At 43.1% G+C, this 22,891-nt stretch overlaps 4 protein-coding genes across 4 annotated transcripts; 2 read left to right on the forward strand and 2 right to left on the reverse strand.

The window, feature by feature from the left end:
• Positions 1-71: 71 nt before the first annotated feature.
• LOC135366955 (lymphoid-specific helicase-like) lies at positions 72-10,912 on the forward strand. Its single transcript, XM_064599976.1, has 15 exons — positions 72-388; positions 518-700; positions 769-844; positions 1,108-1,157; positions 1,312-1,425; positions 2,137-2,361; positions 3,058-3,335; positions 3,437-3,575; positions 3,867-3,998; positions 6,779-6,933; positions 7,513-7,732; positions 8,492-8,637; positions 8,713-8,963; positions 10,383-10,567; positions 10,659-10,912. The coding sequence occupies exons 1-15, from the start codon at positions 308-310 to the stop codon at positions 10,713-10,715; spliced, it is 2,292 nt and encodes a 763-aa protein (XP_064456046.1). The 5' UTR covers positions 72-307; the 3' UTR covers positions 10,716-10,912.
• LOC135366956 (cytochrome P450 20A1-like) lies at positions 10,888-14,834 on the reverse strand. The gene is made up of 11 exons (XM_064599977.1): positions 14,682-14,834; positions 14,510-14,559; positions 14,286-14,455; positions 14,052-14,194; positions 13,817-13,984; positions 12,967-13,045; positions 12,728-12,904; positions 12,529-12,652; positions 12,295-12,406; positions 11,314-11,378; positions 10,888-11,250 (listed from the first exon to the last, which is right to left on the reverse strand). Exons 1-11 carry the CDS (start codon positions 14,751-14,753, stop codon positions 11,004-11,006), a joined length of 1,407 nt encoding a protein of 468 aa, XP_064456047.1. The 5' UTR covers positions 14,754-14,834; the 3' UTR covers positions 10,888-11,003.
• A 19-nt stretch (positions 14,835-14,853) lies between these two features.
• LOC135366958 (carbonyl reductase [NADPH] 1-like) lies at positions 14,854-19,586 on the forward strand. Its single transcript, XM_064599979.1, has 8 exons — positions 14,854-15,083; positions 15,190-15,271; positions 15,348-15,526; positions 16,280-16,392; positions 17,867-17,992; positions 18,067-18,208; positions 18,920-18,983; positions 19,050-19,586. The coding sequence occupies exons 1-8, from the start codon at positions 15,060-15,062 to the stop codon at positions 19,151-19,153; spliced, it is 834 nt and encodes a 277-aa protein (XP_064456049.1). The 5' UTR covers positions 14,854-15,059; the 3' UTR covers positions 19,154-19,586.
• A 95-nt stretch (positions 19,587-19,681) lies between these two features.
• LOC135366960 (ras-related protein Rab-18-like) lies at positions 19,682-22,677 on the reverse strand. The gene is made up of 7 exons (XM_064599981.1): positions 22,533-22,677; positions 22,207-22,262; positions 22,079-22,140; positions 21,760-21,832; positions 21,378-21,496; positions 20,517-20,645; positions 19,682-19,981 (listed from the first exon to the last, which is right to left on the reverse strand). Exons 1-7 carry the CDS (start codon positions 22,601-22,603, stop codon positions 19,880-19,882), a joined length of 612 nt encoding a protein of 203 aa, XP_064456051.1. The 5' UTR covers positions 22,604-22,677; the 3' UTR covers positions 19,682-19,879.
• Between the last annotated feature and the right edge of the window lie 214 nt (positions 22,678-22,891).

The raw sequence follows: 22,891 nt of genomic DNA on the forward strand, positions 1-22,891 counted from the left end.
CACGATACTATATACCTATCACCACACATTTCGCGCGAAAAATGCTCGACATGCTGCGTTGTTTTTTCGTCTGCTACGTAAACAAGCTAGTCGTTATGGAAACCACCTCAGTGATCTCGCATTTCAACGCCAGAGGGCGAGAGCGAGGCTAGGGACTTCGCGCGCTTTTTTGCTCTTGGCGCTGTGTTGTTGCGAAGTTACCGCATTGTAGCGATTGTAGTTCAAGTACGAATAGTGCCACCGTGTCGCCGTCTGCAGAACTGAAATCTAGAATAGTTGTGGGTGCCGTGCTGCACAGTGTAACGTCATGGCGGAAGATGAAGTTACTGTCACGGAGGAAATGATTCAAGAAGAACTGAAGTTGCAGGAGGCCGCGACAGAAAAGGAGGTGAGAGCGTACTTTGGGCTTTTCCTTTGTGGCGCACGTCTTCTATTTGAACATTTTAATGTGCAGTAAGTTTTAGGTTAGGTTCAAATTCACAAAAGAGCCCAACCGTAACGAACATTTGATTTCCAGGCACTGGTAAAACGCAGTGAGAAAGAACTCTCCCGTGAAGAGAGCCTTGCACGCCTGCAGCGTCTGCTGGAAGCTAGCAACTGCTATTCCCAATTTCTCCTCCAGCGCATTCAACAGCAGAAACAAGAGAAACATGCACGAACTCAAAAGAAGACGCTTCAAGAGGTTAATGAAAACTGTCAGGTAATTACTTCATGTCACAGTATAGCTGTAAGATAGAAGTGACATACTTCATGTGAGCTACATTGCAGACGACAACAAATGACCGGTCTAACACGAAAACGCCATCAAAGCGAGCAAAACCCGGAACGGCATCGCCGAGTTCAGGTAGACCATATTCCGTTTTTGCACTTGGAGAGGTGTAAAACCAGTGGAGGGTACGATAGGTGTAGTACTACAGTGATGCCTAGAATGCTGGTCAGTATTCTAGGCACTATTCAGCCATAGTATTACTTTTGTCAGTAACCTTTGTGCATTTTTGATGACCGGCATTTCTGCTTGTTGCCTCTGGACTGCCATCTGTCATGTACCTTGTGTTCTGTACCTTTACATGTTTGTCACATTAAAACACGTTCTATTCTTCATGACAGCAAAGAGAGCACGAACCAACTCGGAAGAAAACAAATCAGGCTCTGCGCAGGTGAGTTTGTAGGCCATTTATGTGATTCAGTTATGCCCTGTGTCTCAAAAAAAAATTTTTTTTTATGAGCATGAGGTATGTGAAGAGCATAATAAAAAGTATATTATCACAAACGCCCTAAGTGTGAAAAGTAATGGTATTGTACGTGCTGCAGGACGTTCGAAAGGATGACACTGGAGGTACAAACAACGCAGGCGAGAACCAGCCGGCACTTTTCACTGGCGGCACTCTGCGCCCTTATCAGCTTGAAGGATTCAACTGGCTCAAGGCAAGTACATTCGTACCGAAATAATTTGTGTGCACAATTTATACCCTAGTAAGGCGGCACAACTTATGGCCTACACTACACTGTGAGCTACAACACTACAGCTGTGAGGAAAGGCCATATTCCGTTTATGCTGCCAGATAATTGAAAACAATGTCCGCCTGGCCGTAGAACCAAACTGAAAAAACGACATCAATGCTTTTTAATAAAAATTCAGTGAAAGCTAGGAATAAACACCCTGTACTTTGAAGTAAAGCTTTCAATCTAGTCCTGCACGCTGCTTCCTGTTTTGAACTTGGGCATTTGCAAAACATGAATGTGTCTCTTGTCGAGAGTATCCCGTCTTATTCTGCTTTCTAGAGTAAGTAATTTGGTATTTCTGGAGTTTGGCGAACACTGTTCCGTCGCAAATACTGTGAAATCTCGTTAATTTGAAATCCCGGATAATTTGAAGAATTTATGCAGTCTCACCTTCGCACATTGCGATCTGACTGCTTCATTCAAAATATCTCCACACCACACACGCTTAATTCGAAAGCCTACTTAATTCGAAACTTTTCAAACTTTTTTTGCAGACTGAGTGACTTTGATTTAATGAGATTTTACTGAAAGTCCAATAAAATGTCAGACAAATCACAAAGTTTGGGACGGAATGAAGTCTGTCTTCTGTTTTTACGATGTGGTTGAAATGTCTAATGATGTCTAATTACGCAGCTTCTCTGTGAGAATGGGGTGAACGGCATCCTCGGTGATGAGATGGGCCTGGGCAAGACAGCGCAGATTCTGGCTCTTCTTGCACACCTGAAGGAGCGACGAGTACACGGACCATTCCTCATCATTGCTCCTCTCTCTGCTGCGCCACAGTGGGTAGCTGAGGCCAAACGTTTTGTGCCATCTCTATCGACGCTGCTGTACCATGGGCCCCAACGCCGTGCCATGGTGAGTTTCGGTGAATACATCGATGAGGCCCTACACCAAACAAACATGTGAGCGCGGTCATATGTTTCTGAATTCGTTTATTTCTTCTTTTTTTTTTCTTCCTTTCTTTTTTGCGCTGTGAAACCAATAATTGGGTCCCAAACTTGACGAGAGTCCCAATTTTTAGAGCAATTACGGAGTGGGATTGCCTACTGTACGGTGTGGTATTGGCAGGGACACTTGTCCAGTTCACGTCTAGACTTCGGAGACACTTGTTATGTTTTATGAGTTTTAAGTATTCACATGAATCTTTTCTTTCCTTGTACCACTCCTACTTGGGCATCTAGAATGGAGGCAAGTAGTACTGTACCGGAGAATAAAATAAAAAAATAAGATAAGAAACGTAGTGCACTTGGGGAAAGTAAGAAGAAGCTGCTGGGAAGTGTCGAGAAAGATGTGTGGAGCTTATTTCTGTCTTGAGCTAAGTGTCTTGACTTGGAGTATTTTGGAACAGTATCGCAAACGTGTTACTGTCTGTTCTTCTGCCATGCTTCTGCAGACTACACTGCAGGCTACTGGCAGGGCCCCTGGTGTCACCTGTTAACCGCCAATCTCAACTGTGGCGAAAAAAAAAAGGACAGCTTATTTTAGAAATCTGCTCTTTATGTGAGGCAATTATTTTTTGCTAAGACTATTCTCATTTGGTGAACATTTCAGCATCCTCCTAAACAGTTAGAAAAAATCAACCTTGTCGTCACCTCTTACGAAGTAGCCATGCGGGACACCTCCCGTTTTGCAAACGTGCCTTGGCGCCTTCTGGTTGTTGACGAGGGGCATCGGCTGAAGAACCCACGCTGCCGTCTGGCAAAATCCCTCCGCCTTCTGCGTACCGACGGTCGTCTTCTGCTAACTGGTACACCTCTGCAGAACAGTCTTGCTGAGCTCTGGGCCCTGCTTCATTTCCTCTTGCCAGAGATCTTCTCTGATCTTGATTCGTACGTATTTCTGTATTCTATACGGGTGTCAGATTCGTTTGTTTGTATTGCTTGTTTCTCGTGGGTGATCTTACGAAGCTCCACTAACAAGGATTTGGTAGCTTCCAGTCCTGGTTTGATGTGGGAGCACTAGGCAGCGGAGGTGATGGAGAAGCTCTCATAGTAGCACAAGAGCAGAAAGACCATGTTATTGCAACGATGCAGGAGATCTTGAGGCCATTTCTGTTGAGACGTACCAAGGTCAGTGTTCGTGCATTGATCCATGAGACACGTTCTAACAGACACACTACTGGCTGTAAATGTAATACATAACTGGGACACTAAACACAATATGTGAGACATGACCTTGAGGTCAACAAACAGACACAAGAACATGACAGAACGAGGCTCAGACTTTTCTGAGAGTCAGAAGAGATATTTTGGCACTTTGGTGGACCTTGAACTTGAAAAGAATAGGGTTTGTGGACACATTTGCCAGTAGAAATGGTCTTGCAAGCATTAGCGGAAGTATATGCAACTATTCTTTTGCAGGAAGAAGTGTGCTTGCAGATTCCCCAAAAGAAGGAAGTGACAGTGTGGGCACCCATGAGTCCCCTGCAAGAAAAATATTACACTGCATGCATGAACCATTCCATTGAACTGTTGCTGACAGGAAAGGACAAGGTACGCATGCCGGCTTGTGCACCAGAAAGTAGCCTAGGAGATGAAGTACAAATCATACAGCACAAATACAGTACAAATCATAGATTATGCAATCATATGCAACGCATGCATAGATAAGGGCACTAAAATGCGAAAACAAGTTCACTTCAAATTATGTTACATGCTGTGTTAATTTTGTATTTGTCGTGGTTCAAAACTTTGATTCCGTTACAAAGCCACAATCAAAGTTATACCAACCTCTTTCTTGCTTCGGCGCTAAGCAGTGAACAATGCCTCAGCTTGTGCATCAGTATTTTTAGTCCATGCTGTGCATGCACACGTGTGCCATGCCATTTAGCAGTCCTAGAACATCAGCTAGAACATCAGCTAGAACATCAGCTAGAACATCAGCTAGAACATCAGCTAGAACATCAGCTAGAACATCAGCTAGAACATCAGCTAGAACATCAGCTAGAACATCAGCTAGAACATCAGCTAGAACATCAGCTAGAACATCAGCTAAAACATCAGCTAAAACATCAGCTAAAACATCAGCTAAAACATCAGCTAAAACATCAGCTAAAACATCAGCTAAAACATCAGCTAAAACATCAGCTAAAACATCAGCTAAAACATCAGCTAAAACATCAGCTAAAACATCAGCTAAAACATCAGCTAAAACACCAGTCGATTATGCAATCATATGCAACGCATGCATAGATAAGGGCACTAAAATGCGAAAACAAGTTCACTTCAAATTATGTTACATGCTGTGTTAATTTTGTATTTGTCGTGGTTCAAAACTTTGACTCCGTTACAAAGCCACAATCAAAGTTATACCAACCTCTTTCTTGCTTCGGCGCTAAGCAGTGAACAATGCCTCAGCTTGTGCATCAGTATTTTTAGTCCATGCTGTGCATGCACACGTGTGCCATGCCATTTAGCAGTCCTAGAACACCAGCTAGAACATCAGCTAGAACATCAGCTAGAACATCAGCTAAAACATCAGCTAGAACATCAGCTAGAACATCAGCTAGAACATCAGCTAGAACATCAGCTAGAACATCAGCTAGAACATCAGCTAGAACATCAGCTAGAACATCAGCTAGAACATCAGCTAAAACATCAGCTAAAACATCAGCTAAAACATCAGCTAAAACATCAGCTAAAACATCAGCTAAAACATCAGCTAAAACATCAGCTAAAACATCAGCTAAAACATCAGCTAAAACATCAGCTAAAACATCAGCTAAAACATCAGCTAAAACACCAGTCGATTATGCAATCATATGCAACGCATGCATAGATAAGGGCACTAAAATGCGAAAACAAGTTCACTTCAAATTATGTTACATGCTGTGTTAATTTTGTATTTGTCGTGGTTCAAAACTTTGACTCCGTTACAAAGCCACAATCAAAGTTATACCAACCTCTTTCTTGCTTCGGCGCTAAGCAGTGAACAATGCCTCAGCTTGTGCATCAGTATTTTTAGTCCATGCTGTGCATGCACACGTGTGCCATGCCATTTAGCAGTCCTAGAACACCAGCTAGAACATCAGCTAGAACATCAGCTAGAACATCAGCTAGAACATCAGCTAAAACATCAGCTAAAACATCAGCTAAAACATCAGCTAAAACATCAGCTAAAACATCAGCTAAAACATCAGCTAAAACATCAGCTAAAACATCAGCTAAAACATCAGCTAAAACATCAGCTAAAACATCAGCTAAAACATCAGCTAAAACACCAGTCGATTATGCAATCATATGCAACGCATGCATAGATAAGGGCACTAAAATGCGAAAACAAGTTCACTTCAAATTATGTTACATGCTGTGTTAATTTTGTATTTGTCGTGGTTCAAAACTTTGACTCCGTTGCAAAGCCACAATCAAAGTTATACCAACCTCTTTCTTGCTTCGGCGCTAAGCAGTGAACAATGCCTCAGCTTGTGCATCAGTATTTTTAGTCCATGCTGTGCATGCACACGTGTGCCATGCCATTTAGCAGTCCTAGAACACCAGCTAGAACATCAGCTAGAACATCAGCTAGAACATCAGCTAGAACATCAGCTAAAACATCAGCTAAAACATCAGCTAAAACATCAGCTAGAACATCAGCTAAAACATCAGCTAGAACATCAGCTAGAACATCAGCTAGAACATCAGCTAGAACATCAGCTAGAACATCAGCTAGAACATCAGCTAGAACATCAGCTAAAACATCAGCTAAAACATCAGCTAGAACATCAGCTAAAACATCAGCTAAAACATCAGCGAAAACATCAGCGAAAACATCAGCGAAAACATCAGCGAAAACATCAGCGAAAACATCAGCGAAAACATCAGCGAAAACATCAGCGAAAACATCAGCGAAAACATCAGCGAAAACATCAGCGAAAACATCAGCGAAAACATCAGCGAAAACACCAGCTAAAACACCAGCTAAAACACCAGCTAAAACACCAGCTAAAACACCAGCTAAAACACCAGCTAAAACACCAGCTAAAACACCAGCTAAAACATCAGCTAAAACACCAGTCGGGGACGCCATTTTCTTATTGCACGTGTCCGGCAATGAACCTTATCACTTGTCTCGCTTCCATACGCATGTTCACGCCCTCCCCCTACTCACAAATAGTGGATCATCCGACTGGCTTCAGATCTTGTTCCCAAACGTTCGAATTGCTTCGAAGGCCACAGTGTGCCCGTTGCACATGAGTGTGATTTGTGCTGTACAAAACTTTGAAAACGGTCTCGTGTGGTTGCCCACACTGCAGTAAGTAATCGTGTGCCTGCAGAATCACCAACCAAGCTGTACAGAGCTAAACACAGCAGGCCGTCCAAAGAGAACCGCTGCAAAGACTATATCCTACAAAGAACTAGCAGAACTAGACTTGGACCGATGTGAAGATGAACTATGGCCAACAGCAGATCCCCAGGCCAACTCTAAGCGGTAAGTGGAGCAACGTAGTATGTAGTAACGTCCTGCTGTCACTGCTGAGAACAGCATTTCAACTCCTCGTGTTGGCAAACCAAGTACACAACAGGTGTTCCTTGGAGTGCTAAGGAGTTGCCAGCATCAACAATCAGCAGTTCTTTGGAACAGGCATCTAGTCTGGAAATGCTTTCTAACAGAAAGCCATCAGCCGCATATCGACTTTGTGTTCCCAGTAAATATGCTCATCTGCACAAGTTTATCCACACAATTTATCCGCACAAGTTTTCTGTTGAATGACCCGGCAAGCAGGAGTCAAAAAGCAAACGGAAGATTCTCACGAACGGTAGCTTACGTGTTTCTGGAAAAAACGGTTAGAATGACACTGGTTCTGGCAAACTGTTGCCGGTATATTTCACGTCTAGATACGCATAGAGAATTCTGGCTAACCATGTAAAGATCGTAGCAAGTCCGTTCCCATTACCACTGAGCAGATAACGAGTTTTCTGGTTAACTGCTGATAAGCGAGATGTGACTACGCGTGCGCAAGATGTCTGCTCTGTATACGTAGACATGACATGTGGTGTACCAATTTAGGAAGGAAGAACGAAAGAAGGAAGAAGTGACTGAGATACTGCGGTTCAGCGGAGACAGGAACCTCCTCATGGACCTGCGTAAAATATGTAGCCACCCTTATTTGCTGCGTTGCCCGTTGGAGGATGGGCTGATCCCCCGAGATGAGGCCCTCGTCCAGGCTTCGGGAAAACTGCGTCTGCTCGATGCCATGCTGCTACAGCTCAGGAAAAGAGGGCATAAGGTGCGTGTGAAGCTGTGCCTTAAATATGGATCATATATATGCTTAACGGAAATTTCTCTAGTATAGTTAGTATTTAGACCCTTGTGTTCTTGGGTTTCATATTTACTTCTCTGTTTGGGGCTGTACAATGTGATATAAAAAAAAACAGACTTTCGTGTGGAAAAGAATGAGAACACTTATACGGGTTTGCAGAGGTTTCACTGCGTTGTTCCCCAGAAGTGTGGTCGTAAAGCGCGTATGTCAGATTATCGGGGGTTCATATTGACGAGGGTTCACTGTATAGTGTAATCTGTTTAATCTGATATTATTAATTTTCACTGTCCTTTGTAGTGTCTTGTACTGATCTCTAGGTAGAGATAAAAGTAAGCGAAGAAGCATTGATGCTTGTGCTTTCAGGTTGCATGTTTTTCTGCTTTCTTTTTTTTTCTTCATAGTTTGGTGGGGGTAAAGAACTGGAGAGAGTTGTTTTAGGAACTGTGAGAATGGGCAAAGTTTGGCAATTCATGTGAAAGGGCAAAGTTTCGAATGGAAAATAAATAAAAAAATGTGAAGTATGGGCGTTCTTCAGAGCAAGCTGGCAAAAAACCTTGAGAACCGAGCGTGCAGAAAACTGCACATTGCAGAGTTCGGTTCTCAACGTTTTGCGGGTTTTGCCCGTGCCCGACATTAATAAAATGTTTATTTTTTCTTACACCTCTGCCCGTTGTTGCTTCTAGAACCGTACTGGAATCGTAAAATAAATATGGTACATGAATGCAGGTCCTTCTCTTCAGTCAAATGACGCGAATGCTGGATTTGCTCGAAGAGTACTGTGCCCTGCGGAACTTCCAATACTGCCGCCTCGACGGTGACACCAGATCTGAGGATCGCATAGATCAGATCCGCTCGTTCAACGGAGACTCCAGGTTAGAGCATTTTCTTTCTCTCATTGTTGCATTTATTGTATCAATAAATTACAAGTAAATACATTGTTTCTGTAGGATGTTTATTTTCTTGCTGAGCACCCGTGCAGGAGGGCTTGGGTTGAATCTCACAGCAGCAGACACAGTAGTGCTCTTCGATTCAGACTGGAACCCCCAAAGTGATGCGCAAGCTTCTGCACGCTGCCACAGAATCGGACAGACCCGCCCTGTCGTCATCTACCGCCTTGTTGTTCGTGGCACCGTGGACCAGCGGATGGTGGAGTTGGCCACCGCCAAGCGGAAACTGGAACGTCTCATTATGCAACAGGGTACAAATATGCTCGGTGTTTTCGTAATTTCCCCCAAAACTTTTTTGTTGTTTTTCTAACAACATTCATTGTTTATGATAAATGTTATCATAATAAAAATTATAAACCTTGATATTATAAACTTATTATTATAAAGTTATCAAGCAATTTTATTATACGGCACTTTTTTTTTTTTTTTCAGTTTGTTACGCTTTTCATAGAAACGCTATAAGAGCTGCGCAGATGCCATTTTTGTAGGCCGATCATACGGCAGGACCATTAGTTATCTAAAATCTGTAACTTCTTAGTCAAAAGACCTTGGTGAAATGTGGGATAGCAGAATTGGAGCTTGTCATTATTTAAAGCTTCTTTTTCTTTTAAATCTCGAAAGGGTCACCTACTTTGATGCATCCCTCACCAAATTTTGCTATGCAAATGAGTCGAAACTAGGGGTGTGCAGCTATTCGAGTTCTCAAATTCGAATCGAGTATCTAGTATTCTGTTTTCCGAATATTGGACTATATTCAACGAATATAAATGACACCACCCCTAAAATGTGCTTCACCTGATGCTTCCTTGCATGAGGTGAAGCCTGCTTTACGAAATCGCTAGTGTTGCAGGGCCAACACAACACCTGCTGACAGTTGTTGTTTAGCGTGAGATAACGTTAGCCCAAGTTAATTGTGTATGCTTCGCCTGACGAAAGGGTGGCTTCTCTCCTACATGCATTTTAGCAGTGCCGGCAGGGAATTTTGATTTGATGTCTGGGAGGTTGCCTTGAAAAAGTCCAGGCTAGGAACAAAAGGGTGCTTCAAAGACATCCCTTACATTTACATAAAATTTCAGCAATACAACATTCCCAGGTGAGACATACACACTAAAGCAGGATGTTCATGGCAAAGCTGAGGCAGTACACCAATTTGTTTGTTTCACAAGTAACCTGTAGGTGTTCAAAAACTATTACAGCCTGATTTGTGTAACATTCCACTGCATGGCATCAAATTTTGAAATCAATATAATTGCACAAGTAAGTGTAGACTCAGCTGAAAAGCCGGAAACACTACCATGTAAAATTATAGAGTAGGGGCTTCCCACAAAAAGATTTAGATGTCTAGCTTGTAACGGTTAATGGCAGAAAAATTGCACTAAAGCCACGAGCTACAAATTGCGAACGTTTAGTGCAAACGGCACATATTGTAAAATTTGCACAAATATTCAATATTCGATTCGCTATTCAGCATTTTCCCCACCATTCAATTCGGATTCGCACATCCCTAGCCGAAACCATAATCGGCCTGCAAAAAACAGTCTCTGTGTTCCTGTCCTAACTTTTTTTTCTATCAAAAACCTGCAATGAGCAAGAGAAAACCCAGGTATATAAATAATAAACATGTTATATGTTTATTACACATTATGACAACATTCTTTTTTCTTTCCCAGGGAAGTTTTCCTTTCACAAAAGTGTGAGCAAAAGCGCTCTGTCACCAGAGGAGCTCCAGGAGCTCCTCAAGTCTGCAGACACCCCCAATATTGTCCATGCGGATGCCCCTGTGCTATCGCAGGACGATCTGAATGCTCTGCTCGATCGCTCCGATAAGGCAGATGTGCATAGCAACGTCTTCCAGGTTGGTCCACCTTGATCTCTTTGTACCATTAGCGGTGCATTTTTGTATCATTTCGGATACATCGAGGCTCAGATCGCCTTTCTTTTTACAGCTCGTCAAGAATGAAGAGGCCATCGACGACATCAACCAATGTCCTGAAAACCTCTAGTCAAAAACCTACCACAATGCGCTCATGAAGCCCATTTGAGTATACATTGTTTCGACGTTTATACCTCATGTCTTTCAAGGCTCACGAAGAGCGTTTTACGTTTTGTGTACCCTGGTGACAAGTGCGCACACTCCATGCAGTGTTTTTAAAGCTTTTAGAAAGGAATTAAATATTAACAAATTTAGTATTCTTTAATAGCATATGACTCTTGTCCTAAGTTTAAAAAAAATGATATTGTAGAAATGTGGCATAACATATGAACACCGTATGGATCGAGCAACAACGGTGCTACCGCCGTTTAGAAAGCAGAAGCCACACTTCGTCCTCGGGCTTGGTAACCACCGTATAGGTTGGGGTCACAACTTGGTTTTCGACCAGTTGTAATTTTAGTCTGCGACACAATGTCACGATGAAGACGGACATCTGCAGCATCGCCAAATCTCGTCCTGGACACTGGCGCTTTCCGGCGAATCCAAATGGGCAGAAGGTCTCTGCGGGAGCACCCTTCCCATCCTCGAAGCGGCTCGCATCAAAGCTGCGAATGAAGTGCAAACATTTATCGATCTTGGAGCTCTTTTGTAATTGCAGCTATGTTTACCGTTGTGGCAGTTTCCAGTACTGCTCAGAGTGCATTATCACACCAAGTGCTTGTATCACGGGTGTCTGCAATGAAAACGTCCGTTAAAATATTGCATATTTCCAATAATGTAAGTACTTAGTACGTGCACAAATGTTTACGGAACACGCTTTGGTGTATTTTTTCCTCAGAGTGACATGCTAGCACCGAATGGGACTGTACAGACCTACAGACAATATACGTACTTAGGTAACCCAGTCACCTGTTTCGGTACAGTAACATTCACTGTTAGTGTGTGTAACTCTGAGGAAGGAGCAGGGTTGGTTACCGAAAATATTATTGTTTCCGGTTCCATTTTTGGTAACTGAAAAACTCTGCTTTTGTTTCAGTTTCTGGACGATTTTCGGTAGCGGTTTCTGTTTCCTTTTAAGAATTTCGTTTCCGTTTCCGAGATAATTTCAGTACTGGTTTCAGTTTCTCATCCGGTACTCGTACTCTCTGGTTTTGGCTTTTTCATGTCAGATACTCTAGCTACATAATGGATGCAAAAGGACAGCCACACCAAACACAAACACTAAAGACTTTAACGCAAAGTTCATCACAAATCTTATACACCTCAAGTAGATGTCTCTCTAGCTGCGGAAATAAGTGTCCTTTAAGTGTCAAAAGTTAGTTTTAAAAATAACACGTCATCCAAAACTTTCGTGTCTATCTTGCTGCGCAGTGGGTTCAACACGAAAGAAAGTCTCGAAAATAAATGAATGAATGAATTATGACTGGGAGAATAGTGCAGTATATATATAATTTTCATATTAACACGAAAACACTGAGGGAAACGTCCTACGAATTTGGTTTCCGTTAATGTTACCACTCTTGAATTTTGTTTGTTTCCATTTTCGTTTCCTGCTGAATTTCGGTAATAACCGTTTCTCGTTTCCGGTAGCCAACCCTGGGAAGCAGTGTGCCGGAGCGTGTTCCGTAAACTTTTGTCCAGCACTGTACCTTCTTTGGAATAATGTGTCCTCCGATCTCCACGTCGATGTCCTGAAATCTAGCTGTCCATGGTTCGACGATGGACGTACGTAAAGTCTCTTTGATGGCCGTTTGAACAGATCTGAAACAGTTCAGAGCCAGTCACGATGCCATCGTAATTTGGGACACACATACGGAAGCGAGCTGGAGTAGGAAGACTCTAACCGGGTCATTAACACAAGGCACGTGCAATGACAGTCTTACCTCACTTTTAAAAAGTGCTCCGGTGTCAGCTCCGTCTCCGTATTCATCAGCTCATCTGCCTCCTTCGCTATGCGGTCCTGCAGGTCGGGGTGTGTCGCAAGAAAATAGATGGACCAGGTCATAGCTGCAGCGTAAGTGTCAGTAAGAATATCGTTTTTGTCTGCACCTCCTGACAGCGGGCACGTTTTAATATTCTTACCTTGGATGAGGGTATAGTACTTTATTACAAATGTCACGCAGTCATCGATTGCCTGGTCGTCTGACATTCCAGAACCGCTCAAGACGTCAACCAGAAGGGGAGTGCTGCCAGTGGACGCCTTACGTGACTTGTGTTCCCGCAGGGATTTTGCTAGGATTGTCCGCATCTTCTTAGCAGCTGCAAATATGTTGTCTTCAATTACAGCACTGCGAAGGGACTAATTCGCACATAAGGCTTACCTTCATCGAAAGTTTTTCTTCTCGGGCTTTCTGCATCTGCCAGCGTGCCATTTGACATCTCTTCGAGTTCTGTCATGCACTGTGGACAGGCTTTATTCAGTTAGGACTTAAAGAGTAGTAAATGAGAACGCAAACAATGAAGCTGTTGGGTGGTTTGTCACGAGCTTGGATTACGAGAGTTGTGCGTTTGTCCTGTCCCTCTAGTCGTTGCCCAGACTCGGGCTCTTCACGTCATTGGGGATGCGGGAAATCATAAGTGCAATCATCACTCAGTTTTTTTTAGTTGTCAGGCTAACTTCGAGCAGCTGATTGCAATGCACTCAATATAATGCAGTGGTGAAAGTTTTGTAGGTACTGATTTCAGTGGAGATGGCATTACAATCTAATATGTTCATTTTAAACTCTCAGTAATGCAACTGGCAAAAGATGCCCATGTATTATGTAAAACACTGGAGCTGCGACAAATATCAGGATGAACAAAGTAGTAAAAGAGCTAGGGCAAATGCGAGCTGGTACTTATTCCAAATGGTAAAAACTGGAGGCAAGGAAGAGGAAGACAAGGAGGGCACGTTCTCTAACCCAAAAACTAGCTTGGCAAAGTGCAAATTCGGCCACCAGCACTAGAGGACGCTATGTTCTGCAGCTCGTGTTCACGTAAAACGTGAGAAGCGCTCCTTTTAATATTTTCCACCCGATACACCCGAATTTATCCTGTTTTACGGTCCCAGAAATAACACCCGATTTTTACAAAGAGAAAACCTAAGATAAACACTATGAAATGGACAGCCTGATGATGCCAAGTACTAGGAATGTGCAAAAACATCCAATCTCCGAATACAAAGTCACTCACAGGCTCAAATGCCCTACTGAACTCCAGGACATTTTTATCGTCGAAGAAGTAATGTCCAAACAGCATCCGTGTACAGGTCTTCATGCACAAGGCGTACATGTACTGGTATGTTGGGACATGCTGGTCGGACGGGAGTTGCTCCCAACGATCGACTACTTCTTTGCAAAGCTGCGAGTACAAATGACGCTGTACCATGATTTCAATGTGCGACGCCAAATTTTCGAAGCACACGCACCTGTAGTATCTGTGGAAAGAGCGTATTCAAGTTTTCAGTAAGAACCTTGTCAATATTTTGACGCCGTTTTCGTGCTTCCACACCATTAGCAAAAAGAATGCTGCTTGTGCCAGCAAGACCACGGTACAGCTCCAACAAATCGGCTGTAATAGAATTCATGGTTATGGAACGGGAGTCACTTTATTGTTGGAAGCTCGACGCATGCTTCTACACTAATTTTTCACTGGTTCATACCTGGCTTGTCGAATATTTGTGCTTGCGCCTTGAATAGATCGACGCTCCCTAAGCTGACTACGAGCTTTGTACCCATCCAGAAAGATGCGATTGGACCATGAGTTTTGTGCAAGGACATCAGGAACTCTTGCAGACCACCAGCTAAAACGATATCTCCAGCATTTCCTTCCCTAAAAACGAAATGACGCATTAGACAGTCGCAGAGAAATCTAGACGACTCGTACTTTGGATCGCTTGGGTCGAGCCCTGGTATTGTCGTCTGCTTACTCGAACCCTGCGAGCATAAAGAGTACATGCATGTAGTAAACTGTTTACGTGTGAGCATTTGTGACAGCTCGTGTCACAAATATGCTGCATGACATGGGAGGCGCAATCAGCACAATGGGGCAAACATACTGGGTACAAGTAGAACACAAGAACCAAAAGAAATATCACGAAGCACACGGCAAATATCGCGAAATCAAGCATTTTTAAATGCGTTTGTATTCCATTTGCCAAAGAAAAACTGAACTCCGCGTGGCTCGGCGCTCGGCTAAAGCGTTGGCTCGGCTCGGCTTGTCAATGGCTGTGAGTGGCTGCGAGTGCTAGCTAGACTTCTCCCATTTTTGCCTGTTAGTTCCTGCTATTTTCGAATACGTGTTTCGGGCCAAGGCCAAGCCGGCCAAGAAAGTGACCACACGTGACCGAGGCAGGGGCAGGACTTGGCTGGATAAAGTGTAGACCTTTCGTCAATCTTTCTGGAGACTTGTGTTTCTTCGTCTTGCAAGAGTAATAATGCCAGGTTCTCGCGTTGCCGTGGTAAGCACATTTATTATTCCTCTGCCAGCTGGTGAAGATACCCCCACTGCGTCTTTGTAGACGTTTGAATCAACGACAGATATTCCTTGATAACGGCTCTTTACAGGTCACTGGAGGAAACAAGGGCATAGGATTCTGTATTGTCAAGTTCCTGTGCCAAAAATTTGATGGCATTGTTTATCTTACAGGTATTATGCAACAACCATTTACATGCTCATGCTGCATGTGTGTTGATGCGTCTAACCCTCTTCATTTTTGCCGCAGCTCGAGATGAAGGCCGTGGAAAGGCTGCTGTTGCAGATCTCGAAAAGATGTCTCTGAGCCCCAAATTTCATCAGCTGGACATTGATGATATCGGCAGTGTCCAGAAGTTTAGAGACTACCTTAAAAAAACCTATGGTGGCCTTGACGTTTTAGTGAACAATGCAGGAATTGCCTACAAGGTACAGAAATGCTTTCGTAACTTGCAGCACATTTGTTAAAGGGGCTATGAAATTCCACGAACACCCTGTAAAATCTTCACTGAAGGTGGTTCTCCCTGTCGAGCAAACCACAAATTTTCCATGATTTTACAGGGCCATTTCTTCTAACTACATGCGGTCGAAATTGCCTCTGTATCTCTCTTCCGCATTCCTCCTCTCATTTCTTCACTACTACTTGCACGAAGGGGCGTAGGCCAGTCATGGGCAGGGGTGCAGTGCAGGTTGACATAATTCGGCACAGCTGGGATGGGGTCAAGCTCTGCTGCACAACACTCCTGCCACCGCTCGCTGTTGCGCATGGCCAGGTGTATCAGTCAGCCGATTTATTAAAAGTCCCTGGAGGAGGGCATTACAAATATCAACTTGATAACATGCAGGTTTATCAACTTCACATTACTTCGAGACTTTGTTTAAATTATCTTGTGAGAAAACTGTTTGCTTAGGGCAGGTAAAACTTCGGTTGTGTCAGAGACAAAAACTAGAAGGAAAAAAAAAAATCATTTCGTGGTCTCTTTAATCTAAGGCACAGGAAGCTGAACAGATGCACACATTTTTCCTGCAGTGCATCAAAGAAAACTACAGTAATTCTCACTTGTAGATGCGAATATGTTGAGCGCTGTTCGACATGGTCAACCAGTTGGGTGGAGGGAGAGGGACATATCCTGTGCTTCCGAACACCTGTTCATGTAAACAACGAAGCACTATTTCTTTCAGACGAGCTCCACTGCACCATTCTCAGAACAGGCTGAAGTTACTGTCAGAACCAACTTCTTTGGTACATTGCGAGTGTGCACTGAGCTGTTTCCATTGCTGCGTCCTCATGCACGGCAAGTACATTTCTTCTCGCAGCAATTTCAGCAATTCAACAGAAAGACTCCGTAGTGTATTATACACTGTGTTCTTTATTATTCGCTACAGGTTTCTTATAAAAAGGCTATGAAAATGACATAGATGCTGTTTTTGCAGGTGAGCTATGCGGGCAAACGCGAAACAGCAGAATGGGAGAGAAGCGTTGTTGAAAGCGATTCTATATATACCGTAAAAGTGTTTTTTGTTCGCGTGTAACAATTTTTTTGCGAGTGGCAAAAATTCGCAAGTTTTAAGTATCCATGAAGTAGATATACTAACGTCACCGAGATATATGAGCTTGCATTTTTCGCGAATATAAGTTCATTGGGGGTGAAGGAAAGATGGGTCTCCGAAGATGCACAATGAACAAAATAAAGAGAAAAAATGGCGTTCCTTCACGAATTTTTTGCGGACGATCTACCGAACAGATTTTTGTTCTGAAAACGGCTACGACATCAGGTCACCGAAAGGAAGAGATGTTCTCATCGGGGCAACTTCGTAGCTTTTATAATTCAAAAGTTAATTAACGATTTTTAGGTAATTAGTCATTTGACAGTTGAGCAACATACAACCAAGAACATCAGCCGGCCCAGAGATGATAGAAGTGAAAACAGAATGTCTATAGCCCTATATATAGTTTCTTAATGAAAAATCTGTATTGAACAACAAAAAAAAAATACACCCTGTATATATAAACTGAAGCGAGCATGTGAAACCGCATGCGTTAGGAGCACAGAGAGGACATGGACATGGACCTACTCCAGTCGTCTCCAAAGTATGTGACCCTCTGATATAGAATGAGTGCCGTCCTCGCTGTGTTCATGACGCATGCGGTTGGGGCTCATTTGTGTAGCAAAAACTTGTGTAGATACTTGGCGATAGAGGTTTCAGTGCACTTGCTTGTTTCAGGTATTGTAAAGAATAGGATGGCTTTCAACTAGGATTGCCTCCAATTCTGCTGTCTAACTTTTGCCCGATAGCCCTTAGTTAAAGGGACAATTAACGAAACTATTCATGCTAGCAGCGCATATTATTTAATGACACACACAAGAAAGACAAGACGACACCACTGCAACCGCGGCAGTAGATGTGTCATCTCATCTTTCTTGTATGCTAGAATGGATAGTTTCAGCTCGTGCCAACTACGAACATTTTTTGGTCACTTCGGTCAGTTAATGAATTAGGTAATTTCTAATTAGTTATCTAGTAGAAGTAGTAATCGGTCTTGAGAAAATGCCTTCCTGTCTGCATGACTCTCCTGCCAAAATGGTACCCATGCTGCTCTCACAGCTTTTTTTATGAAAATATTTGTAACAAAAACCAGCCTGCAAGTTTGCACTTTACCATGTTTGAGCAAGAGTGTGTACCTCAAGTGCAGCCCCGTAAAACCAGAATCATTCGCATATAATTTTCGGTGTGGTGTATAATGACACTGCTTTATTGTCTTACTAGCGTGGTGAATGTAAGCAGCTTGTGTGGCATGTTGAACAAGATTCAAGGAGAGGACTTGAAGAAGAAGTTGAACTCTCCACATATTACCCAGGATGAATTGGTTGCCCTCATGAATCAGTTTGTGCAGTAAGCTTTAATCCCACTCCACTGCGCTTCATCCTGCGGCTGAATGCATGTAACTAGTATGAGCTCCTCTACAGGGATGCAAAGGACAACGTGCATGTGCAGAAAGGCTGGGGAAACTCTGCGTATTGTGTCTCCAAGGTCGGAGTTACTGTCCTGTCCTTCATTCAGCACCGTGCCTTCCAGCTTCGACCCCAGGATGACATTGTTGTGAACAGCGTAAGCACAAAACATTTGTGAAATTCAACATTCTCTCTATTCACCCGTGGGCCTTGGCTATATGCAGGTCTTACATTTTCCTTATGCTTTCCTTCCTTATGACATTTTCCTTATGCCTGGCAAGCCAAATAGTAGCCGTGTATTCTGGGCAGTGCGGTGCAGTCATGATACACAAGATGTTGGGAGCTTTGGTTCTTTGCTAGAGTCGGAAAGGTGGGCTCAAGCCCCCTAATGCTCGTCCAGTCGTTAGCCTCACAATGAAAAAAAACAAACAAAGACAGAACAAATGAACAAAAAGAACAAAGACTTCGTGTTCGTGTCTGTCCCTTCGTGTTCCCTAGTCTCGGGGGGGGTTTTTACAGTACGCGTTACCCTCACGCCCACTTGGGATGTCAGCTAATCGATGGTCATCTAAAGCTTATAGTTCTTGCGCAGCCACTCGAACAATAAGTAAATTGGGGAAAGGGCGGCATATGAATGCTTCAGAGGGTGGGAGGGCAGATGCTCCATGCAGGCTCTAATGACAAGCAGCTCATCACTGCAGACGGAATTCTGCACACCTACCCAATGAGTGCACTGCTCAGAAGGCTACAGCTTAGCCATTGTCAGGCACCCGACAGAGATAAAACCAATCGCTTAATAATAAGGAATTGCGGCAGCTCCTTGAAACTTTTTTTTTAGTTGCGTATCCTCCCCATCTATCCACTACAGGTACATCCTGGCTACGTAGACACGGACATGACAAGTCACAAGGGACCATTGACCCCGGACCAGGGTAAGTACACTTTGATATTTAGGTCAGTTTTGAGCACATTTTGAGGTGCCTTCAATCTCTCAACAGGAGCTGACGCACCGACCTATCTGGCGCTTCTTCCCCCCAACGTGGAGTCTCCCAGAGGGGAGTTTGTTTGGTATGACAGGAAGGTCACAGCATGGGACCAGTAACTGCACCATTTCTGGCACAAGTAAATTCACTGTTCTCATGGATATAACCTGCAACAAAAGAAAGAAAACGTATGTACCAAGAACTGTAGTCATCACAAGCTTGTGATGTGCGTAAGACTCGTAGAAGATGTAGGGCATGTTGGGGTCGAAGCATTGCACACAGATGAGGATGGACGTACGCTTTCACTGAAGCAACACGGCAATGACTAACCTGGTGAAACCCCTAGCAGCACAGGACACTTGAGCAGGGGAGCATCTCCCACCCACACCATGAAAGATTTACGGCTGACAATTAGAACAGGAGTTTAAGTGCGCCTTTAGGGAAGGTGATGCGTTGACAGAGGGAGATTTTACTTTTGTGCTGGTGGAGATGGTTATTGAGACACTATGAAGTTTGGTCTACATATTGAGAATAAATCACATTGTTTGTGTCCGTTGTGGTCTGTTCCACGATGTTTGGAGGCTTGCGTTATTCTTGTGTGCATGTCTTTCGCGTAGTCATATGCGGCAAAGAAATTCTGGACACACTCGAGTGTGAAACCTAAATTTTATATAGGAAACTTCAAAATCTTAAATTACAGAGGTAGGCTTACTGGACGTTGAATTGCTTCTACAGGAGTGTAAAAAAATGCCCTTTCTGTGCAATGAACATCATAAAATAATGTGTAGGCAAAGCGCAAGTGTGTCTATATACAGTATATCTTCTCGGGAGGCTTATACAGAGTGTCAACAGCGGCACCAGCCTGCGTGCTTTGTTTCCCCGTCCCCTTGGCCAATCCTGATGTTGTCCTGTCTTCGGTTTTCCCAGAGTCCTGGAGTTTGGATGATCTGCAACCACATTTATGTTCTCTTTAATAGTGTCCCATCACAGTTGACGGTACAAGAACTGCTTTGATGCGACAGTCTAAGATTGGGCGATTTGGTGCAAATTAGGACGAGACATGAACTCCGTTCCGCCGATCACTGCTGCAGAGCGATAGTCATGACCCAAATCAAACGCTGTCATCTAATGTAATCACTGTCCAAAATATTTCAATTCCGCCTTACCATCATCATTCATCCTTACCAGCTTGCATGCACCCTTTTTCCTCCTTTCATTATTTTAAATAAATTTCCTGCCAATTGTTTATTATTAAATTTTGTGCCCATTCCGTTCCACTGCTCTGCTGTCACTTGAGACACAACTTGCTTAGTGGTGGGCAAGTGAGCTTTTTTTGCATTCCTTCCTCCATGCACTGTGCTTACAAGGTACTAATTGGGTACGTCGTCCTTCAACTTTTTGTACACCATTCCCTATTGGAAGGCTTCCACCACAGAATCCACACACTCTGTATCTGTAGCTATAACACTGCAAGAAGCTTACTTTTTCTACGAGCTCTTCAAAGGCACACTGCACTCCATCTTTAGTCTTTGCACTAGCTTCGATGAAGAGCATGGAATGCTTGCGGGCATAGCTCATGCCATCTTCTTTGGTCACCACACGGTTTTCCTGCTGCACATTGGGAAAAATATAAAGTTGACATCTTTCATGCACTACATCCACACTGCTTGTATGCATAGTTCCAGGTTCATACTAGTTATAGTACTATTCAGACGAGTGCAAACATGACTCATGCATACAACAACAAAAGAAAGAAAAAAAAACAGTGAGGATACATTGCGTTTCGTTAAAAGACTTTGTTATAATATTCACCAAACATCATCCGATTGCTTTGCTACGTAGCAGTCATGGACGCTCAATTGCATGCAATCATATGAGATGAACATGAGTGGTCGCGAACTGTCTGAGAGATCGTGTGCAGTGAGATTATTGGGGAAATGTGCCTATGGCCTATATATGGCCTATGGGCTATACTGCTATCCTGCTCCAGTTGCTCAAAAGTTTCCCTTTTATAAGCGTAGTAACGGGCTATCTTGTCTTAGGAGGACTACTGCCCACACACTGCTCTATCAATGATCCTCGGTCTTCAATCGAGTTCATGTACTACATTGTTCCGGGTTTCTAATGCACCCCACAAAAAAAAAAAAAAAAGGCAAGCAAAAAATGTACTCAACCCTAACGTATAAAACCCTGACAAAGTAGAAACATACTTTTCGGGCACAGCATTAGCAACGCTAACTGTTCTCTGGGATCAACAATGGGAAAATTTGTATACCATTAAGTGGCATTACTGACAGATTTGGAAATTCCTTGTTGCAAAGACAACTCTGCATGATGAAATACCTTGTCTATTTTGTTGCCGACCAGCATCTTCACGACATTTGGACGTGTGCAGTACGTTTCAAGCTCTGTAAGCCAGTGGTTGAGCTTTTGGAACGATGACTGATTGGTAACATCATATACTGCGACAGATACAGAAGCATGTGATCAAATTAAAGTTTAAAAAATAATTTTTAGCCTGCTCACATTTTGTAGCAACTCAAATATGATATCGGTTACCTTGCTTCTGTCTTTGCTTTACGTCATTCTATTTACCTCATTTCTTTTGAAGCTCAATAGTACTACAATTGTACAGCTGTAACACATTCTAACAACCTCAAGCTTGGCATGTAGTACCGTTTCTATGCGCGTTTGTAGTTTGTATGGAATTTGAAAATACTAATACCAAGTATTGCGCCTTGTGCACCACGATAATAACTTGGTGTCAGTGTGCGAAACCGTTCTGATCCAGCGGTGTCCTGAAAAATAAGAAGGCTCAGTTGCACACAGGTACATGGGATGGGAGTAAGAGAGTGATGTTCCTGTCTGGCCCTCTGTACTATGCTACACACACACACAAAAAAGAGTGCCATCAAACAAAGGTATGTTGTGCTGTTGCCTTGCAGCACTCTTTGTGGTGGCTGCAGTCCTGATTACATCATAGTAAAGACTTGTCTCTTGATATGTCATGAAAGGACCTGCTTCCACTGCGGGTTTCCACTCACCCATATGGCTAACTTTGCCCTGTTGCCATCAATGCTAACAGTCTTAACCTTGAAATCCACTCCTGAAAGAAATTAAAAAGAAGATATGTGTGGCAATCTTATCAAAGCGACATGGATGTAAGACTCACCTATAGTAGCTGCCAGTCCTGGATCAAAAACGTCATCAGTGAACCGTAGCAACAAACTAAAATGATGGAAGATCGTACATGTAACCACAGTATGCACCTTAGATATCTAAGCGCACAGCACCTCCAGGTACGTCTAAAATTGACAGAGCATTTCCTTTTTTTTTTTAATGCCTTTGCAAGTGTCAGTGACGATCCATCTGACATTTATCACTGAACACCCAACTCTGTACAACATGTATAGTTTCGCATCAGATTTTGTTCTGTATCTGACAGTCAAGGCTCAGATACTTAGACATTTCTGCGTCACTCGTTCGTTATGTACATACCTTGACTTTCCGACGTTACTCTCACCAATAATAAGAATCTTTAAAGTCGTTAACACGCCTTCGTCGTCCATTTACTATCGCAGAATTTTCCCCGCACCACGAACTTCAGATCATCTGACCATATCTATAATCCATCATCATCATTGTCTGCAGCAGTTTCAGTCGTTTCAGTATAGGGGCATTGACGCATAAGCCGTGCAATGAAGAAAATTCAGAACATAAGGTTACTGAAGTCCAAATTATTAAAACTAAAAATGGGACCAAAATATTGAAATACGAAGAACTAATTTGAGCGCAAAAACAGAAATTACGGTTATTGCGGTTAAATCTCTATGGATCTTACCAAACAATCGTTGAAT

The sequence above is a fragment of the Ornithodoros turicata genome, chromosome 8 (genome assembly GCF_037126465.1).
Source record: "Ornithodoros turicata isolate Travis chromosome 8, ASM3712646v1, whole genome shotgun sequence".
NCBI lineage: Eukaryota > Metazoa > Arthropoda > Arachnida > Ixodida > Argasidae > Ornithodoros > Ornithodoros turicata.

Coding starts and splice junctions, on each gene's coding strand:
- LOC135366955 (XM_064599976.1), top strand. CDS start 308: ATGGCGGAAGATGAAGTTACTGTCACGGAGGAAATGATTCAAGAAGAA. Junction 389..517: donor AGGCCGCGACAGAAAAGGAG/GTGAGAGCGTAC, acceptor TTTGATTTCCAG/GCACTGGTAAAACGCAGTGA. Junction 3,336..3,436: donor ATCTTCTCTGATCTTGATTC/GTACGTATTTCT, acceptor AGGATTTGGTAG/CTTCCAGTCCTGGTTTGATG.
- LOC135366956 (XM_064599977.1), bottom strand. CDS start 14,753: ATGCTTGATTTCGCGATATTTGCCGTGTGCTTCGTGATATTTCTTTTG. Junction 14,195..14,285: donor ACAAATATTCGACAAGCCAG/GTATGAACCAGT, acceptor ATTCTATTACAG/CCGATTTGTTGGAGCTGTAC. Junction 11,251..11,313: donor TACTGGAAACTGCCACAACG/GTAAACATAGCT, acceptor CTTCATTCGCAG/CTTTGATGCGAGCCGCTTCG.
- LOC135366958 (XM_064599979.1), top strand. CDS start 15,060: ATGCCAGGTTCTCGCGTTGCCGTG. Junction 15,272..15,347: donor TGGCATTGTTTATCTTACAG/GTATTATGCAAC, acceptor TTTTTGCCGCAG/CTCGAGATGAAGGCCGTGGA. Junction 17,993..18,066: donor CTCATGAATCAGTTTGTGCA/GTAAGCTTTAAT, acceptor GCTCCTCTACAG/GGATGCAAAGGACAACGTGC.
- LOC135366960 (XM_064599981.1), bottom strand. CDS start 22,603: ATGGACGACGAAGGCGTGTTAACGACTTTAAAGATTCTTATTATTGGT. Junction 22,263..22,532: donor AGTAACGTCGGAAAGTCAAG/GTATGTACATAA, acceptor CCATCATTTTAG/TTTGTTGCTACGGTTCACTG. Junction 20,646..21,377: donor TCGGCAACAAAATAGACAAG/GTATTTCATCAT, acceptor CCCAATGTGCAG/CAGGAAAACCGTGTGGTGAC.